The 21,123-nt window shown below is 37.2% G+C and overlaps 1 protein-coding gene and 2 long non-coding RNA genes across 4 annotated transcripts; all 3 read right to left on the minus strand.

Annotated features, from left to right (window-relative positions):
* Window positions 1-1,337: 1,337 nt before the first annotated feature.
* Window positions 1,338-4,597, minus strand: LOC131300429 (uncharacterized). Its single transcript, XR_009190959.1, has 2 exons — window positions 4,353-4,597; window positions 1,338-1,607 (listed from the first exon to the last, which is right to left on the minus strand). It is a non-coding gene; the product is annotated as an uncharacterized LOC131300429 (long non-coding RNA).
* A 1,720-nt stretch (window positions 4,598-6,317) lies between these two features.
* LOC131300438 (uncharacterized) lies at window positions 6,318-10,166 on the minus strand. Of its 2 annotated transcripts, none has more exons than XR_009190964.1 (3): window positions 9,243-10,166; window positions 6,836-6,910; window positions 6,318-6,795 (listed from the first exon to the last, which is right to left on the minus strand). It is a non-coding gene; the product is annotated as an uncharacterized LOC131300438 (long non-coding RNA). The 2 variants fall into 2 exon arrangements; XR_009190962.1 differs by lacking the exon at window positions 9,243-10,166 and adding an exon at window positions 8,509-8,661 and having other exon boundaries at window positions 6,836-7,335.
* Window positions 10,167-10,421: 255 nt separating this feature from the next.
* Window positions 10,422-11,824, minus strand: LOC131327211 (uncharacterized). The gene is made up of 4 exons (XM_058360261.1): window positions 11,721-11,824; window positions 11,094-11,351; window positions 10,795-10,849; window positions 10,422-10,654 (listed from the first exon to the last, which is right to left on the minus strand). The coding sequence occupies exons 1-4, from the start codon at window positions 11,822-11,824 to the stop codon at window positions 10,589-10,591; spliced, it is 483 nt and encodes a 160-aa protein (XP_058216244.1). The 3' UTR covers window positions 10,422-10,588.
* Between the last annotated feature and the right edge of the window lie 9,299 nt (window positions 11,825-21,123).

Genomic DNA, 21,123 nt, shown 5'->3' on the forward strand with positions numbered 1-21,123 from the left:
AGGTTCAATAAGTTAACCATCATGAAATCTAGATTCAAGAAACCTACACCGATCACAATAAAATCAAGTCCGAATACTTCCCTCCATTTCATCTCTCGTTATCCACAGATAGAGTCCTCTTTCTCTTCCCTTGTGGCTCAAATTCTCACATTAGAACAACTCCATCATGTTTCCTCATAACCAAGCGTTCCTTTCAAGGATTAATCCTAAGTTCAACATTCTTCATAGCGTAGCGTCAACATGACATTAAACTCTATCATACTCTCACACGAGTTCTTGTTAATCAAATAACATCATCAAGCCATGTCATTGCATCTCCAAATTTCAGGAACACATATACCAAGTTACCAACTCAATCTCATGAAGGAAAGTATGGCAATTTTAAAGGATTTAATCATTTTGTTTCACTGTTCCTAATTCTCAATAGGATACAAAGACACTTACTTACAGAAGACTAGTACGTAGAGCGACTTAGACATGCATAGTCTTCACAACAGTATAAAATTGTCAGAGAGATACAAATCTTTAACTATAGTTTCACATGATCTATCCTTGTTTAGTTCCATGGCAGAAGGTAAATCCCCCTTCTTCTTCTTTTGTTCAAGAGCTTCCATTCTAGACATTCAATCCTGAAATTGCGGTGGCCAGCCGTACTTCAGACTGAATATCCAGAAGTAGATCCTCAAGTCTAAGAAAATGAGTTTTATATATGCCAATTACAATCACCTTTAACAATCAAAAAGTAACTTTAACAAAAACATATGAAATGCGCTATATGATCAAGCTTTACTATTTTCGATAACACAAAACATACACCAAAATAATAGCATAAAACACAAATAACAAACAGAACACACATCAACACGTAACAATCACAAAGCCTAACAACATCGTAGCAACGCCGTCAAGACGTAACTTCATACAAATATACCTATTCGCAAAACAAGCAATTTCCAGCCACCGTAAGCTTTAAAGAAAGCAGGTAATGAACAACAATCACATCACCTACGAGGTCAAGCCCTCAATTTTCCTCTGATATGGGTCAAAACACTACACAATTCTAACACAAATGTACATGGAATGCCACGTTGACAAGTGAAACCTATTTACATTAGCACCCACACTTTCATGGCACAAATGCAATCGCTAGACCCATAAGACCTAGTGACCCCCCACGGTTCCAAGGTATTCTAAATCTATGCTCTGATACCAAGTTGTCACGCCCACGATTTTTAACTAAAATAATAATATATTTTCTACAAACCAAAGTCTTTCTCTCAATTATATTTACCCTTGAATGTCGTGTAAAACCAAACAGCAAATCAAGTCGCTTCTTCTTCTCTCTAAATTTTTTTTTTTTTTTTTTTTTTTTACATAAAGTCTCCCAAACGTTTACACTTAAATGGGTTTCATAATCATCAAGGAGAGGAGTTTGTACATAGCTTTACATATGATCTAATCAAAAGATACAACCTTCAATTGCAAGTAAAGTACATGACATGAACCAAACTTGATGATAAACCACTCCTTAAAGGTTCCAATGAAGCGCTCAAGAGACGTCTCAATGTGCACTCCATGCAATCCAAGCTACGTGTCATGACAAGTACCTGAAAGGATAGGGTGAGCTACACTAGCTCGTAGAGATATCCATACCTAAATTATATGCACAAGTGAAGACAGACATCAAGGGAAAACATATTTTTTTTTTTTAAAAGCATATTTGTTTTATCAAAGGTGAAACTCAAAATACTACTCACGCTAGGAAGTATTTAACTCCATTTCTCAAACATTGACACTCTCACCTACACACACAAATATTCTTAAAATCTCAGCTTACCATTACGGCATTACCCAAATCAATCCTTGCTTTTTCATTTCCACATTTCAGAGACCTAAAGGTTAATCTGAGTTCTTTAATGGAAGCATCATTTTTCTTGTCTCAAGTAACGAGCCCACCACTCACCAAAAATACACACACTATGCATAGTTAGAGTACGAAATAACAATGACACATCGAATAGTACCGCACCTCGACAATAAGGAAACTCACCCGTAAATCCCAAATCCTTTTCATACACCACAACTCCATGTTTTAAGGTAAACAAAATATAACAACTCTAGTAGAGAATGAACATAACTCCTTTGAATTTCCTCGTAGTTACCAATAACGTCATCGGTGTTCCACATTAATTGCTCCTCATTCAAAATCATCTTTCACTCTCCAACTCTCATTTATGTTTTCATGAGTGAATGCTCCTGCCAGGCGTTATGGGACCCGCTTCCCCTGCCCTAGCACCACACCCGTTGGTGGGCCTAGTTGGTATCATGAGCGAGTGCTCCTGCCGGGCGTTATGGGACCCGCTTCCCCTGCCCTAGCACCACACCCGTTGGTGGGCCTAGTTGGTATCATGAGCGAGTGCTCCTGCCGGGCGTTATGGGACCCGCTTCCCCTGCCCTAGCACCACACCCGTTGGTGGGCCTAGTTGGTATCATGAGCGAGTGCTCCTGCCGGGCGTTATGGGACCCGCTTCCCCTGCCAAGCACCCACCTTGAAGGTTAGGCCTTGAAAGTTCAATACGAGCGTTAGCTCCTGCCGGGCGTTATGGGACCCGCTTCCCCTGCCAAGCACCCACCTTGAAGGTTAGGCCTTGAGAGTTCGCGCATCGTTCACATTCTCAATTGTATCGTTGTGCAAATGTCGTGCAAGAAACTCATACTTATCATGTCATAGTTCCACTTATTTGAACAAATTCATTAGACTTTTCCCACAATTCTCATCATTAATCTCGTCACCAACCCATTTACTCTACTACCAAGTATTTACTAAGTGGTCACAAGTTCAACTTCATGCAAGTTGCTAGGCACAACGACTTCACTTTCCGATTCATAGTTCAAGAGGAAATTAATAGTTGTAACTCACATTTTCAATTCATAAATATAATCAATCATCGTCATTCAAGTATTCCCAATCCAACATTAATATACAATCAACCATCTCAACCTCATACTTTCACTAGGTGTCGACAAACATTTTTCAAGTATAATAGCCTACTACCCTAAAGCTCGGTAGACCATTCAAATAGTTAAACGCACATTTGTGTCTCACTCAAATGATTCTAAGGGCAAAGGATGCCCAATGCATACAACGTATCTACCTCGAGCACTTAGGAGTGTACCAAATCACCCGTAATATTCAAATACAACATAACCTCCAAAATCGGTATGGATTCCCACAACCAACCTACCGTACTTTAACTATAACTTCTTATAGGCTTAGAATTTAATTATAAGGCTACCACCATTAGAAAGTATAGTTTTCCATACATCAACTTCGATATATAATATGCCCCAAACGGAGTACAGGTGTTTAAGTTATGATCGTCCGAAGTTTTAAAAAAACGGATTTTTCATTCCCTACCGGTAGGACACAACCTCCTACCGGTAGGAGACCAGAATTTCACAAAAGACACTACTGGACAGCACCTCTACCGGTAGAGCCAAAACTCCTACCGGTAGGACTTGGGTTTTCAGCATACGATTTCTAGTTTCGACAGATTTCTCTCAACAACAAATACGGACGTTTAAACATTCTTAAACACATCAAACCAACTCATAAACGCATAAAGGAGGAGAGAAATCCCTACATGTCAAATTGGCGAAGTTAATCATTCACATTAGACTATATCCAATTAAACAACATGAATTCCAAGACGGAAACAAGTAAAATTGATTGAATAATCATAACCCTTTTATCTTAAACCCAAAAATATTGAAACCAACGCCAGAAGTTGCACAACCACAAGCCCTACGCTCAGTAAAAATCCCAGGTTCAAAAACGAGAGGAGATTAACCCAAAAATCAAAGGAAAAACAGTTTCGCAACCATTTTCGCCCTAGTCGACTAACCCTACTTTAGAAATTCACCAAAAATTGTATACTTAACCGAATCACTTGATTCCAACGCCAATCCCTTCCTAACTTAAATATGCAGCTCCTGTAAAAGACCCAAAGCCACCAAATTGTTCATCATACCCAGAAAATTAAAAGAAGACAGCCACGCACAGATTCGCGTATCCAGGGGAAACAGCCGGTATTCAAAAATTCATAACTAATTGTGTGATTATCGGTTTTTCATGATCTTGGTACCGAAATGTTCGTATTGAAACGTACTTTAACTGTTATGAAAGCACCAAAAATTAATTCCTAGCAGAAAGGCTCCAAAAAGACAGATTAGCAGAACCCACGAAATTTTCAGCATACAAGATTTATTCAAGACTCAAAATAGATGATCAAACTTGATTCTTGTACATCAAACTAACACTTAGACATGTAAAGAAGGTAGGAGATCCCTACCTCGAGGGTTAGAAGCAAGCCCGAATATGGAGGAAACTTCGAAGTGCTCCGATCGTGAATTTTCTTCGATGGATAGGAAGCTCTCGTCGCGTAGAACAACTTTAGTACTTGGGATTTTTCAAAAGTCTCACTCGTGGTCGATGAAATCGAAGAGAGAAGGTGAGAGAGGTGAGAGCCGAGAGAGAGAGAGAGACGCCAGAGAAGAGAAAAAAAAGGAAAAGGGAAAGTGAAAAAAAATGGTTTCCTGCCCCATTTTTTTTTTGACTTATATAGCACAAATAACACTTACACCCTTTCACTCCTATTGAATTACGTCAACTCCCACAACTTACAAGTCATCTCACATTGACCCAACTCATATCTACATTGTTATCCCAACTTTGATAATCCAAATACATATTAAACATTTAAAATTTGAAAAACTAATTATGGGTCTCTACAATTATCAATGGTCAATGCCAAAGTGTTTGCTTTGAAACTTCGAATGTGTTTTTTTTTCTTTAGCAGGCCATCAGCATTTTAGAGTCAAGTTGTCCTTTCTTTTGTAGTAGGCAATAATTGGTAACAACAAGATTACTAAAGGAATGTAGAAAGGGGCATTTACATGTGATCAGCAAAAAGATGTAGATGGGAACATGCCAAGAAGCATAACAAAAATAAAAAGTTTAACGAAACAGGGCTATAGTAGTCCATCAGCATTTTAAGAGTCTTATCGTCCTATCTTTTTTAGTGGACAATTGAAAACGACAAGATTACTAAAGCAATGTAGAAAGGAAGAATAACATGCATTTTCTGGGCTAGCTTTTAGCTTTTGAATCGAGCTGGTCACCGTTTTCTTTTTTGTGTCTTGGAAGTCATTACCGTGTAGTACAATCATTTCTTTGTTTCTATGAAGTTCATTGGGGACAAAAATGTAAGACGACAAAAATTTAGATGCAAAACAATGCATACAATATAGGTACATTAATTTATCTTGGTTAAGGGGCCTAGCTTATTTTATTTTGATAGCTATCTATTATTAAAGATGTTACACACACAACAATGCAAACACAACTTCTCATATACATGTGGGCTCCACACATAGTAGTACTAGTGAATGTCTGTGTCTGAAGGCACGGCGCAACGCATTTTGAATACAACTAAAAAGAATCAGGGCCGGCTTATAGGATATGCGAGGGCAGCAACCGCCTCCGGCCCCCGAATTTGGGTCCAAAATTGAGGCCCCACTATAATGTAACTTACATATTAATATTAGTATGTTTCCAAATAAAAATACAAACCAAATACTTGGTTCAATAGTCTCATAATATTGTCATGTTATTGGGAGTGTATGATTCAACTCCCATGCACCTCCATAATTTCAATCATATCTTTTTACATTTATAGTCATAATTGTATCCTTTTAATTTAATTTTTTTGTTATTTTTGTACTTTTATCATTTTTTAAAGAAATTCATGAATATGTAAGGAGTTCAATATAGAAAATTCGCTTCGGCCTTCCAAAATATATGAGCCGGCACTGAAAAGAATTACAAAATTATTGACCACCCCCGCCAACGAAAATGATTTATACAGGAAGATTTGTTTTCTTAAATTAGGTTCATGCTCGTGCCTGAAGTCACGGCTCAAACGATCGCACACACAAATAGACATTGGACTCACGTGCAATATATCAACCCTTACCCAACGAACCTCCCCAACCCCCCCCCCCCCCCCCCCCCCCCCAAAAAAAAAAAAAAAAAATCCCAAGCATATTCATAAGAATTTCCCGTGCTTAAAGCCACAAAGCGACATAATAGCGAGTTTGCAACAATCTAAAATTACAAATGAGCTAGACAAAGACAAACAACAAAGTAAAAAAATGGTTCCGCCACCTCAGACATGAATAACAATAAAAATAAATAAATAAATAAATGGTCCCGTCGCCTCAGATATGAACAACAACAATAAAAATAAATAAATAAATGAACATCAAGAAAAAAACCGGTCCCATCGCCTGAGACGATCGAAATAGATACTTTAGAACCGACAATATGATATTGTTGTGGCTTTCCTACATTCATCCAATATGACTCCCTAGAAACCCCTTGGCTCTTAGAAAGCACTTTAGTGATTGCTCTGTCCAGAATGAAATAGATTAATTTGCCCAACAGTTGAAAATTAACACAAATACAATTGCACGGTCACGTTGAACACCTTAAATAGTAAGAGAGTTCAAATATCACAATTTTCGTTAGGATTTCTAAGGAGCAAGCAAACAATTTTTTTTGGGAAAATTAATTTCAGGAGATAAGCAACATGTACCAAACGATACATGACAAAGCAACACATATTCAAATGAGAAAAAGGCCCAACCTTGAAACTTTGCATATCTAACACATAAAATAGAAGAAGTCAAGATCACGGACCCTCTTTTCCCTTGCCAAAGTCCTTGAGAGTCCACCTTCCAAGAGGCTTTTCGATGTCAGTCATTGAGAGTCCACCTTCCGAGAGACTTTTCGATGTCAGTCATTGAGAGTCCACCTTCTTTTCTCCACGGTTGTTACCTCTGAAGAAGCCTACAAGCCATAATTAACAACACACCCACAACCAGATTAATCTCGAAGGAGTTATGATCTGAACATATGGGCGAAGTAACTGGGAACGAAAAAAAGACTTGAACACATATCTCGGAGGAGTTATGATCAAAACATATGGGCGAAGTAACTGTGAACTAAAAACAAATTATATTTGGTCTTAGACATCCATCAAAGATCTTATAACCTTCCATATCATGGTTGTAGCTAAAAGTAGTACAAAACTAAATATTATGTAAGAAATTGGTTTTTAACTAATGGCTATGTGCCTCAACTAATTGGGGTAAGGCTAGCTATAGGCATCAAAACCAAGAAGGATTGTGATAAACTCTCACTGGAAATCAAACTTCTCGTATGGGCAATCTTACAAACACCTTGAATGCAATATAAAATTTTAAAGTACACAGCTACAGCATGCTCCTAGTAACAGGAAACAAAATGAAAACAGAAGCAATTGTTTTTAAAAGGTATGCAGCTTTAGTGCCCCGCCCGCATTGGCATCAGTATATGGTCCAATGCCCCATGAATCTTTTCAATCTAAACAGTGATAATGAAGTTTTAAAAATGAAGTTCCAGCACAATATAAGAACACCAATTGGTGATAAATTATAGGTAATGAAAAAAATACCAATTCAGCATCCCCACGAATGGTATCACTTCAAGAACAAAAAAAAAAGGGCAACAGTTGAAGAGCAAGTTACATTCCGAGAATACCAATGTGCTAAAAAATATCCAAATCTTAAAGCAAAAATTAACTCACTTGACTGTAGCATTCAACTTGCAGCCGTACTGCAGCTCCATATAGCCGGTATCCCCACTGTCCCTGTCACAACAATGTAGTACCTAAAACCTAAAATGTGAAAAAGCAAAGTAGTTTCCAGTAACATCAAAAAGAGGCTCAAGGCTTGAATATTGTATCTATAAGTTTGTTTTGTGAGCTTAGATCAAATGCAACGTCCAAGTGAAATCAAAAAATAAAGTGGGATTCATAGTGCAAGGCTGCAAGCAATATTTGAACCTGTTCGGGATTGAACTATGAAGTTTAAAAAGAAGAGCTTACATATCAGGTATTGAACCACATGTAGGCTTCAGAGCATTTTTACTGAGTCTTGGGGCAGAGGGGGCCAATCAGAGAAAACACCAAAAAAATGAAAGCAAGGAGAAAAGAGGAAAAGCAAACACTAACTCTTTATATCCTTGAGTGATGAGTGCATCATTAGTAGTGAAGAAATCCAGCAGTTAAGTTGATTCCAGAAGCGAAATGGAATTGACACCCCATGTTACAGACAGTGGGTCCAGGAAAATCAAAACAACTAATCGTTAAACCATCTATTTAAGGTTCCCCTCACAAAATCGACTAATCAATTCAACAACCAACCAAATAAACCATCTACAGAATACAACATCCAAGTATGGCTCATCTCGCACCCGACCACACTAATTTCTTGAATTCAGGAATACATCTATGCAAATGTAGATACAAAAGATATACCTCTCTATGGCGTTTAGCGGTGGTAAAGTAAATAAGGGATTTGAGACACCTCGAAACTTGGTAAGAAACTCCTTGTAATTTTCCTCACCCACACCTTCAGAACTTCATCACCCATATACCTTCAGATACAAAACTCTTCAATTGGACTTCAACACAAACCCCAACTCGAACCCTCGTCCCAACTTTCAAAACCCATGCCGTTGGGCTCGTCGATTTGGGAAGGATTGCCGACATCCATTAGTGTGCATCCCTGTCTACAGTAGTTTATCAAATTGTATAAAAATTCAAGCAAACAAAGAGGAGTTTGACAAAACTATACTAAGCGGGGACTGTCAATTTCAAAAACTAAAGTTTATGTTTAACATTAAACATTTTCTCAATTTTTTTTTACCTTTGTTGATATCAATTATCATCAACCAATCATAGAAACAGACTTGCGCATGACTTAGCGGAAAAGTACACATTGTGAATTATGATAGTTAACACAAACAAAGCCAGAGTAACAATAAAAATTTAACACACAAAACTTGAGAAACTAATATGATAGAACTTACCTAGAGTGATTTCTGGTCACACCATTTGCGAATTAGTTCCTGAAATCTTGAGTGATTCAAGTCACACAATTCGCTAATTAGTTCCTGAAAAGAAAATTTGAAAATCAAAATAAAATTCACCAAGAATACAACCCCATAAACACCACCACGCACAAAACTTGACCCATAGAGAAGAAGGAAATCCAATGAGACATTCCCACAACAAACACGATACAAATGAAGAAATTTGGTAGCTAGGTAGGCATTGAGCATAACCAAAAAAAAATACAGAGGTTCAAAACTCGAAAAGCCAAGTGATGCAACCAAAACTGAGTGAAACTCAGTGAAGCAACTCTATCAAGCCCCAGGCTGTGGAGCTTTTACGTCAAGAACTCTTTTCATCAAGCGGCATGACCTATAGTGTTAACTACCCTCAAAACCCAAAAAAACTGAGACTGATTCTTTATCCTCATCTTCCGTCCCCAATTTCTGAGCAACTAATCAGTTAAGACAATCAAAGACATGACCAATTAGATCTGTAACCATAACAGGGCTTTGGAGAGATGTCACCAATTACATCTACACACACGCACATAAAGTGAGATGGAGAGACAAACATACACAAAGACAATGACAAAAAATGTAAACTACATCATAACACTTGTTCAAGCAAGCAACTCTCCTGCTAACATTTCCTGTAGACAATAAGATTAGAGATGCTTCGCCATTCGCTACCTTATTTTTCATTTGACAAAACGAAGAAAGAGAATAATCTCTGAATCCACCAATGGATCAGAGGAGTTACATCCACAACATGGATAGCTAAATCTTCAGCCAATATCAAAACAACAAAACCTATAAAAGGAAAATATTCCAGAAGTCACATCAAATGTAGCTAACTTTCTAGGTGATTTCCATGAGAGAGCAATCTGAAACTTCATATGGTGGAAGTGATAATTGGCCTATAACACACATGCTCAATCGAGTACACAAAGAAAGGACCCAAAAGATGATGACATTGCTGTAAGGAAAAAAATAAAATAATACCAACTTTACCCAAGTAGCAAAAGAGATAACATAGTAAAACTTCTAAGCAAGTCCAATTCTGCATTGAACTACCTGATTGACCGGCCGTTTCAAATTGGGATTGGGCCACAAATCCTTTACGTCCCTTCTGAAGGGAATAGAGCCTCTTACTGGAGGCATCGCCGCACAATTTACCCTCTCCTTGAAGTCAAAAAATACCTTTGTTGACAACAATGGCACAATGAATAAAATCCCAAAATTTTAACAGAATAGTGAGGAAAAAAATCCCCAGAAGCACAATTTAGTGTTTTCGTTTCTTCAACTGTTCAGTGTTTTCGTTTTTCATTTGAAGAATCCACAACAAATGATCTCAAAAGCACATAGCTAAAAAACATACCCACCAAACAATTGCATATATTTCCGAGAAAAGGATGATGAAAATGACACCATAGGAATTGGATACAGAAATGAAAAAGATTCGATTTTGGTTAGCATACCCATTTGGGAACAGCCAAATCTAGTGTTCAATAACAACAGTCAACCGAAAATACGAACAGAAACCAGAATGCACAAATTAGGCGAAAAATACCTCTTTGTTGGCTGACATATCTAATCGAGCAACCTGACATACACCTCACATACATCCACTGTTCCTACCATTGAACAACCAGCTTTCTGAGAACAATAACACTTCGAGATTATCCAAATAAAAGTCATCCTGTATGTTTTATCACAACAAAAATATAAGTATTTGAAGCATGCATAATGAAAGAAGTAAGCTCAATTTAAAAGAAGTAATAATCAAAACTGCTTACCCATCCGATCAGCTTCGCCTGTAAACCACTCCATACATCAATCCCCAATCTAACTCTGTGGAGACCAATTTTTGGGTGAAATCAAACTCCAAATCAAGAAACCCAAAGTAATCTCTCGGCGTAGCTAATTTTTTCCTCTTCAAATAAAAAATATGGATACTTATATACACAAACAGTGGGTTTACGGTTACGGATTTCGGAGTTTGAGGATTGGGGTTAGGGGTATTTCAAAAAATCCATCACCATCTTTGAAGCAGAGAGAGAGAGAGAGAGTGAGTGAGAGTGTGAGAGAGAGATACCTGGAGAGGTGGTGCGGTAATGGAGAGGATTGGTGCCACAGATGGAGAGGTGGTGTAGTGCTGCTGGAGTTGGGTCGGTGGTTGTGGGTTGGAGGGAGGGAGAGGGAGTCGACAAGGAGGTTGAGCGTTCGAAGAGAGAGACAGAGTCGAGAGAGGGAGACGGGGAGCGTGAGGTATGGGGCTAGGGTTTCCACAAAGTCTACGTTTCTTTTCTTCTTTTTTTCCACGGAAAAAGTCTTCGTTTCGAATTTTAGAAATCTAATCAAAATTTTACCAAAATTCCATTTATGATAATCCTTGGATGAATCAGGTATTTATGGGTATGCCATTGTAGAATGGAGGGTGTGGATTTATGCAGGATATAATTTTGGACCGTTGGTTGTCTTTTGAATTCAAAACAAGTCCTATCTTATTATATAGATATATGGAGTCCACATGTATGTGAGATGTTGTGTTTGGTGTATTTGAATTGTTGTGTGAATAGCATTTTTATCTATTATTTACTTACTCATAGAATGAAATGACTTTTCAATCACTCTGACTTTGACTTCGTAGGAGGGATTCAATGCAAGCAATATCACAGAAATATGGCTTAGTGCATTTTTTCATCTAGAAGTGGGCTTGAACCCCCCATAAGGGATTTGAACAAATATGGCTTTCCTACAACCATAATTCTTTCGAAATAACTTGTTTACATGCCCAACTGTGCACACAAGAACAGAGCTTTCCATTGCTTCAATATAAACAACACTTTTTCTTGGGCTTAATTTGACCACTGGTCCCCAAATTATTAACGAATTGTCTATTTGGTTCCCGACGTACAAATCGCATCTATTGTATTTCCAACGTTTAAAATATACATTTAAATACTTCAAAAGCTTCAAAGCAATGATGAATGTGGATGAATTGCATGTTGATTTGAATACATGGGAACTTCTGCTACTAATGCTGCAATTTTAAGTTACTATTAGGAAATTGATATTCGCACTCCACTTTATTCATGAAGTTACTAGTAACTTCACGTTAAAATTAGAACGCTATCAGTAAAAAATGGGGCGCGAAAATCAGTTTCCTTACTATTATTCTGATTCTTTGACAATAGTAATCAAAGGATTTACCATTCAAATGACAAAAAATCCTTAAAGTTTTCACAGCAATTGATTTACCAAGGAACAAGTTCCAGGGTGAAATTCATAGGATCATCGATGGGCTAAATGCGATTTGAGGGCTCAACTTATCACACAACAGCCTCACAGGTCATATACCAAAGTTGCTTGGGAATATGACGAAGTTTAAATGGTTAGACCTCTCATCAAATAAGCTCACCAGGGAGATCTCTCCACAACTCACGAATTTAATCTCTCTCAGAACGCTTAACCTCTGGCAGAATTGCCTAACAGGGCCTTTACCTCGAGGCAAACAATTCGATACATTTTTGAATGATTCTTACATCAACAACTCAGCGTTATGTGGGCCTCCATTGTTGAATACATGTGGCGATCCTAAGGGAACACAGTGATAGGCGCGTAATTAATGTTCACATACGCGTCCTCTAATTTATCATTGCTACGTCTATCTATATTATTACTTGGAGTTTTATGCGTTTATTTTGTGTTGTAGGTATTTGGAGGGTTTTGATACAAGCGCTAAATTGGAATATAACGGGGTTCAAAGTTGAGTCGTTTGAATACAATCAGAGTGGTCCGTAATGCAATACGGAGACGAGAGTTTAAAACTGGACTTAATTAATCCACAATTGGACTTGGACTTGGACTTTTGTATTCTAGTTAGGCCTCATAATTATTTGTAACTAAGAATGGGCCCAGGGTTTCAACAATGGTTAATTGGCATGCACGGCTGGGAGCATATAAAAAGGCAACAGAAAGCTGCGCACGAGGAGAGAGGTTTTTGGACGGAAGAAAAGAATAAAAAGAAAAGCTGCGCTCTTTGGGATTTTTCCACGGACGAAAGAAAAATCAGATGCTGCGAGAGATCACTTTCCTGCGAGAAAATCTGTTAATTTTTTTGGACGTACTTGTTTTATCTGGACAGTTTATCTCCTTCAAGTTTTCAAAGTTTTGTTCAATTATTCGCATTCCGGTAACTCGTTTTAATTTCAGTTCTTTATAAAAGTTATTTATTGATATTTGATTAGTTGATATTTCTTGTTTATTTTTCATCTCGCATATTAGAAGCATGTTTCAAATTAGGGTTTTTCTTATTTCTTGCATAATGATTAGTGAGTAGTCGTAAAGGTAGGGTCGTGGGATGATTATCACACCGTGACCAGGTTGGACACGTTCTGCTCCTGTTTTGGAATAATAATGCAAAGGCAATTTTAGGTTATTAAAGAACATTCGTTGGACGAACCGGGCATCGTCGGAGCCCATGTGAACTGGAGAATGGGGGTCCAAAACTCATTCTCTGCTGCATATGGGTAAACGGCGACCATTAAAGTTCACATCTTTCACTTTTCGAATCCCATCTAAATAACCTTTGAAATCCTCCACTGTGTAGATGAGGTGTTTTATCCAACTTTGGTTGGATATATCTCTTTTCTTTTGCTTTTTGTAACTTTTGCTTTCTCCTCGATGTACCCCTTCGAGATTTATAAAAGTTCCTTTCTGCCGAGCAAAACAAAAAAGGTTCACATCTTTCGGGGTATCTTTTTCTCATTAAAATCAAACGTTTTAAAGAACAACGATTGGAGCAGGTTAATCCGGACTGGTTGCGAGTGCTATGAACCCAACGACCGTACCTCTTTAATTTTTTGAAAAGTACAATCAATTTTTTAGGTTTTAATTAATCTCAATCAAAACGACAAGGAGTGGCTACCTAAGAGCCCATTAAATTAGTTAAATCCGAGTTTTTAGTTAGCACGCATCACCGTCTCTGTGGATTCGACTCCGGACTTACCGGATATTATGTTACGTCGGTCTCCACCCTACGCTTGGGGCAACCCTTAATTTAGGACTAGGAATCGGTCAAGCACACAGCCACCCCCGTCGACATTCGAAGAAGAAGATTCAGAGCCCGTGAGTGGATTTGGTTGGAAAGTCATACTGCCAGGGTATGGATTTGGACATGTCATAGGATATCTTATGTTCTCGTTTGGTAAACCTTAATGGCTTGTGAAGATGGTTGAAAGTGTTGGAAACAGAAATGGAAAGAGGCTGAAAAGCAATGCTCGGAGACGTGGAGGCAGATGAAATTAGCAAAATGCAACTGGTGTTGTATGGTAAGTGTTCAAATTAATGTCTTTTATCATCTTAAGCCTACAAAAAAAACATACCTTTTGGTTGTAATCTGGCCTGTCTTTATGATCCTAATTCCTACAATTCGTAGGTTACGATACGAAAATTCTGTTGCAAATTAGTATTATTTCTCTACTGTTTATTGCAAAGCATTGAACTATAAGTTGGAGCCGACATGAGTCCCATGAGCATATATAATTGACTGGGTGTAACGCCACTAATAATAGAATTAGTTAACTTAAAGCTTATACTTGGAAACGGGAAGCACGGATTTTTAAACTTTTTAAAAATACTCCACACAACTTTAAAACACATTTTCAAATATAATAGTATGTACCCGAAACCATTTGATGCACCTGGGTCTATATACATTGAATGACTCTAAGAAAATTATGTTTGAAATTATATTTTAAATTCGTGTATAATAATTTACAAATTGAAACTACTAAAATTTATTGGGGATAAGAATTAGTTCCTAACATATGTTATTAACGCATTCAACGAGAGACAAAATTTGGTGCGCATTAAGTAAAAAATATTACAGAACTGAGCATTGAAGGAATAAGAAATTAATATAAGTGAAAATTCTATGACATAAATTTAGAAATACACAATAATAACAAGTACTTATGACGATAAATTTAGAACCATGGGTATAATTTTCCACACCATGCGAATCGAACACAATAACCTGCGAAGATGAAATTAAGGCCCCGTTCCGGAAACGGAAATAAGTACTTATTTTTTAAAAACGTAATTTCAAGCTCAAAAATTATGTGTTTACGTAGATAATTTTCCTTTCAATATGGATCTTGTTTGATAGATCTCATTGAGATATTTTATACGGTGAAAAAAAATTGAAAAATTATTTTTCATTTATATTATTTTTGAGTTTGAAAATGTGAAATAAATACTTATTTTTTAAGAAGGTGTTCTGGAACGGAGCCTAAAAGGCACTAATTTTAAAGCCTTAAAAAATTGTTTCAATGTATACTGATGGAAAAAATTATTGATCACAGGGACTGTCCGTCCATTCTCTATTAATTTCCCATTTTGAAACCAATTTCTTCAATGCCATCATTGATCTGAAGAAGGGCATGAAACTGTGCTGTGAATGCCTAATAATTAGTAGTAAGTACAACAATTAAAAACTAAAATCAGAATAGTTAACTTAAAAAACGAATATCTCAAATAATTATTAATATGCCAAAGAGTAGCTTGCAAATTTATCAAATAACAACACTCTAAAAGTTTTTCTCTTGCTGCTTGCAAATTGGAACTTTTTGGTTCATCGGAACTGGAAATAAGATTTACTATTTGTATATAGTTGGAGTTACTGATTTTTCACGCTCCCACTTTTATAACTACACTCTTTTTGGTTTTTTGGGCCCTTAGTTTTTAGAATCACACCAAGGAACACCAGAGTTGTGGTTCCTTTAGTTAAAAAGCCAAGAGAGAGTACCAGATATCGAAAGCTCATTCTCACTTCTGGAACAAGGACGTGGCCCGTTAATTGCAATAAGGGAATATTCAACGGCCAAGATTGGCTTGACTTTCTAAACGTCCATTCTCTAGATGTTGTCAAAGTTGTCGTCTTCACTTACGACGTCTGTACTAACAAGGTTCAAGTTCTCACATGCTCCTATTATATGCCAAAAGTTGAAATAATGGTACACAATAGTTTTTTTTTTTTGGTCGGCAAGAGAGAAATTTTATTCAAAATTCGAAAGGGTACATCGATCAAGGGAAAGAGTAAGAATGCATCACTACTAGAACATAAATCCCAATGAGGTTGGCACTTATGTTCTAATACAATCATGTTCTACCACAATCCCGGAGGAAGAAACGAAAAGAAAGACATCCAATAAAGTATTGGATGTACCCCAAAAAATACAATCACAATATCAAATCCATATACTAAATTTTGATCCTCCTGTTTCCATTCAAACTCCTCTTGAAATCCTCAATGGAATAATCTTTAATTGATGTCAAACTTTCCTTTTATCCAAAAACCCATTCTAGTCTTGACCAAGTGATCACTTAGCTCTTCCACATCTTTTGAGACGTTGAAAATAAAATCATTCCTTGCTTTCCAAAGTGTCCACAAGACTGCAAAAAAACATGTCTCCCAGCAGAACTTTTCTAAATTCTTAAATTTGTGAGAAAACCACCAATTCATGAGCAAAGTTAAAGAACCAGGACAAACCCATGTTGTGTCCCACCACCTAATGATCAAGGACCAAAGCTGCCACGAAAATTTGCAAAACAGGAGCAAATGCACTAGTGACTCAATATGCAGAGAGCAAAAAAGGCACAGATCATTACGTGAAGCAAGGATTCCTCTGCTGCACAAAATGGATCTTGTTGCAATTCTATTTTGGATGGCCTGCCAAACGAAAACTTCAATTTTGGGGGGACATAAGTTCCTCCAAATCACACTGAGCCACCCATTTTGATTTTCCATCTGCTTTTCCCATTCTGCATAAGCTGAGCTTACTGAGAAAATTTTGTTGGCATTCCACCTCCATTCCATAATATCATCTCTGGACCTATCCATCTGGTATCCTTGAAGTTTCTGAAGAAGCCTCTATTTTTGCTCTTCTTGCCACACTCGCAAAGGTCTTTTGAAAAGCAAATTCCAGGCAGGTTCTTCTCCCTCTTGTAACATGTCTTTTATCAAGGAATTTTTCTGTAATGATAATAGGAACAGCCTAGGAAATTCTTGTTTAAGTGGTACTTCCCCGATCCAAATCTGGCCCCAAAACCTTGTTGAAGCCCCTGAGCAAACTCTTATTCTAAAACCTTGTTGAACCACGTTACAAAGTGTTAAGGACTCCTTACCTATGGAGCAAATGTCACGCCACATAGTTGAAACTTTTCCAGGATTTGGAGTTGTTAGGACTGAAAAATCATTCTTCAAACCGTACTTATTTGAGACCACCTTGGTCCATAAGGCATCCTTCTCCTTAGTAAACCTCCACCACCGCTTTGCAAGTAAGGCCTCGTTATGAACCATTAGTCTTTTGATTCCTAATCCCCCACACCCTTTGCTCCTAGTTACTGACTCCCATTTCACTAGGCTCGTCTTTCTCTTTTCACTTGCACCTTCCCAAAGAAATTTTCTTTGCATTTTCTCCAAGTTCTTTGCCACTCCCACTGGAATTTTGAATAATGACATGTAGTATATATATAGGTAGAGAGTTCAAGGTGGATTTGATCAGAGTAATCCTTCCACCTTGGGACAAAAATCTTGTTTTCCAGAGGGCTAATCTCTTAGAAACGCTCTCGACAAATGGCTTCCAAGTCTTTACCCTTCTAGGATTAGCCCCCAAAGGAAGACCCAAGTAATTCATTGGGAGCTTACCTTTCAAACAGCCCATAATCTCAGCCAAAACCTCCACTTCCTGATCTTTAATACCCACACCACACATCATGCTTTTAGAGAAGTTTTTCTTCAGTCCGGACATCAGTTTGAAGCATCTAAGAATCCTTTTAACACTTCTAATTTCCTCTGGATCGTTATTACAAAAAAGTAGTGTGTCATCTGTAAACTATAAGTGAGTCACAGCCTGTACACCCAATCTCCACTCCTTTAATTAAACCCATACCTCTTGCTCTTTCAAAAAGAATGTTGAGAGCTTCCACCACAATATTAAAAGGAAAGGGGACAAGGGGTCTCCCTGCCTCAGACCCTTGTGAGATTTGAATTCCTGCGTTGGTGATCCATTTACTAAAACTGACAATGACACAGAGGAAATGCATTCCTTGATCCAATTACACCACTTTTCTCCGCACCACATTTTCCTTAGCAGGTCCAACAAAAAAATTCCAGTTAATACAATCATAAGCTTTTTGAAAATCAATATTCATTAGGATACCTCCTTTCTTGTTATTTTTCCATAAATGGATAATTTCATTTGCAACAAGGGCACCATCCAGAATATGTTTGCCTCCCACAACGGCAGCCGAAATGTATCATCATTTCCTCCTACAAATACAAGTATAACGGATTTCTTTCTTCGTCTCGAGAAGTTGTATTGCCCTAACTTGATTACTATTTCTGGTCAGTTATTATGCATTTATATATTAGTCGATCTCCTACTTGACAACCAAGTAAGGAAAAATAAAATAGGGTTTTTAAAACAATTTTATCAATGTTTGTTGAACTTTAATGCCCCCAGTTGGGTCATAAGCTCACGTAAATAAGCCCAGCTAAGTTTGATCAATGAGTATTGTGATCATGAGGGCTGATAAATGAATGTAACAGGCGAAGAATAAGACAAAAAAGAGCACAACCAAAAAGAGAACAAGGCCCTAAAATTAAAGAGCTTGGAAGTTTAAGCAAGCTACAAGGTATATTAATTGTTTATGATTTATAAAATGTGAAAGATAAGGAAGAAGCAAATGGAGCCCACATGTCTGAAAAATATAAATTACAGAAAATAAAAACAGGGGGTCACCCTACTTTTCCGTTGTCAATTACCATGTCTCGCCTACCATGTATCATTCTATCTCCTTCCATAAAAAGTTTCCCGCCATTGATTTTCGTCCTGGATAATGGATGCGAATGCAACAGCCAAAATGAGAATCGATTTCCATAGAGTACTCAAATTCACATTTAACCCGAACCACGGTGGCATTCTTATAGAAAGTAACGCACATAGCAAAATAAAATTAGAAATTTCTATCCATAGAATGCGAAAAAACATATTCATGTCCGCTCATTATGTCTCTTTATCCCAAAACTCAGGCAGTAAATCTCACGGAAAGTCTGTCATTGCTTGATTTGGAAAGATAGAATTTGAAGAGGTTTTGAGGAAATTAAAATCGATCGATCGATCGATCGATCGAGAGAGAGAGAGAGAGAGAGAGAGAGAGTAGAGAGATTCACAAATTAAAATAAGATTTACTATTCGTATATAGTTGGAGTAATTTATTTTTTACGCTCCCACTTTTATAACTACACTCTTTTTAATTTTTTGGGGCCCATAGTTTTCAGAATTACACCAAGGAACACCGGAGCTATGGTTCTATTTGGATTTACAAAAAGCACAAAGCCATGAGGGATTAGAGAGATTCACAATAGAAGAGTGCGCTGTAGGAAAGGAAAGAGAATACTAGATATCAATTCAGAGCACGCATTCGAATCCATGATCTTCCTAACGCCCTCCCTTTTTTTGGTTGTCAATTACCATGCCTCGCCTATCCTGTATCATTCTATCTCTTTCCATAGAAAGCTTTACGCCATCAATTTCTGTACTCTTGGATAATGGCTGCAAATGGGACAACCAAAATGAGAATACATTTCCATAGAGTACTCAAATTCACATTCAACCTGAACCACAATGGTATTCTTGTAGAGAGTAACACACATATCAAGATGAAACCAAAAAGGTGCAAAAGAACATATTAATCTCCACTTGTTCTGTCTCCCAAACCCAAAGTCCAATTCGTAGAGTGGGAAGTCTGCCATTGCTTGATTTGTAAGGATAGGATTTGATATTAAAATCAAGAGAGAGAGAGAGAGAGAAGAGGCTGAGAGAGAGATTTAGTGGCAGATTGAGAGCGATTTCAGCGTTTGAAAGAAACGGATTGAGAGTGATTTGGACCATTTGTGAAATTTCAAAAGTAGAAAATGATAGATTTCTGATTTATTGGCAAGTGTTTGGTTCTTTAGAATAGGCTTAATTAGATGACAGAGTTAACCTTTACTAGTAATTTGTAATGAGTTTAATATTTTCGTTGCATTTGAAGGAGTACATTCGATGTTATGAACAGGTCAATAAACAAATACAGAATCCGAAGTGAAGTGAAGTGAAGTACTAAAATTTATCCAGTAGAACCTTGAATGATGATTGATTTGTTTTCGTGGATTCTGAGACGTAAAAGAGGCAATCATCGTTTGTTGTATGTTGGTCATGGAAGTCACAACCTATGCCAGCTAACCTGTTTTTACCTTTTGTTTAACTATGTAGCTCAAAAGGTTAATCTCAGGTTATATAGTAGCTATTCGCTTTTCATTATAAACCATACAACTTTTCATTTATTAGCCGACGTGAAATACAACCCCAAGAAGATTGTGATACCCCGTCCGAGTATTTTACTGATTTGAGTGGATATGACGAGTTTGGTGAGTTTGTGTATATGTTTAAGGTAATATAAAAACAATCTTGCTATTGTCACCCTACTGAGCTAACGATAAGCATACTAGAATACAAGTAAAAACACGTATGTCTGATAACTTTTTACACCATTTAATACACATTCACATACTTACTATTGTCAACCCATTGAGCTGATTTTAGAATTTTCCATATAAAAAAGAAAAAGACAGAATAAGGTATATGTGCACGCAAATTAGGTAAAGCATGTGGGTTTTGTTTGTATCTATAAATGTGTGGCATAAAGACAAAAAAAAGAAGAAGAAGAAGAAGAGGGGATAAGAATGAAAACACACAAAGAATTACTCCCTCCGTTCCCATTCTATTGTCCATCGTCCTATCCTAACCGGCTAAAAAACTAATTATAATTTTTAATTGGTAATACCGATTATATGCAATATGGATATTGTTTGCTAGATCTCAATGGGCTCTTTTAAACGATGTTTTCAAAATTACCTAAAACATTATAGATTGCAAGATATAATCAATTGAAAAGTGGTTTGGACTCCCAAAAGGGACAAAAGAATGGGACCGGAGGGAGTATGAAGGAAGGTGGGGAGGACAAGTGTCAATTGGGTAAACAATATTTGGTGACTGGTCATTGCATATTTAATA

Source organism: Rhododendron vialii, chromosome 1a (assembly GCF_030253575.1).
Source record: "Rhododendron vialii isolate Sample 1 chromosome 1a, ASM3025357v1".
In the NCBI taxonomy this organism is placed as follows: domain Eukaryota; kingdom Viridiplantae; phylum Streptophyta; class Magnoliopsida; order Ericales; family Ericaceae; genus Rhododendron; species Rhododendron vialii.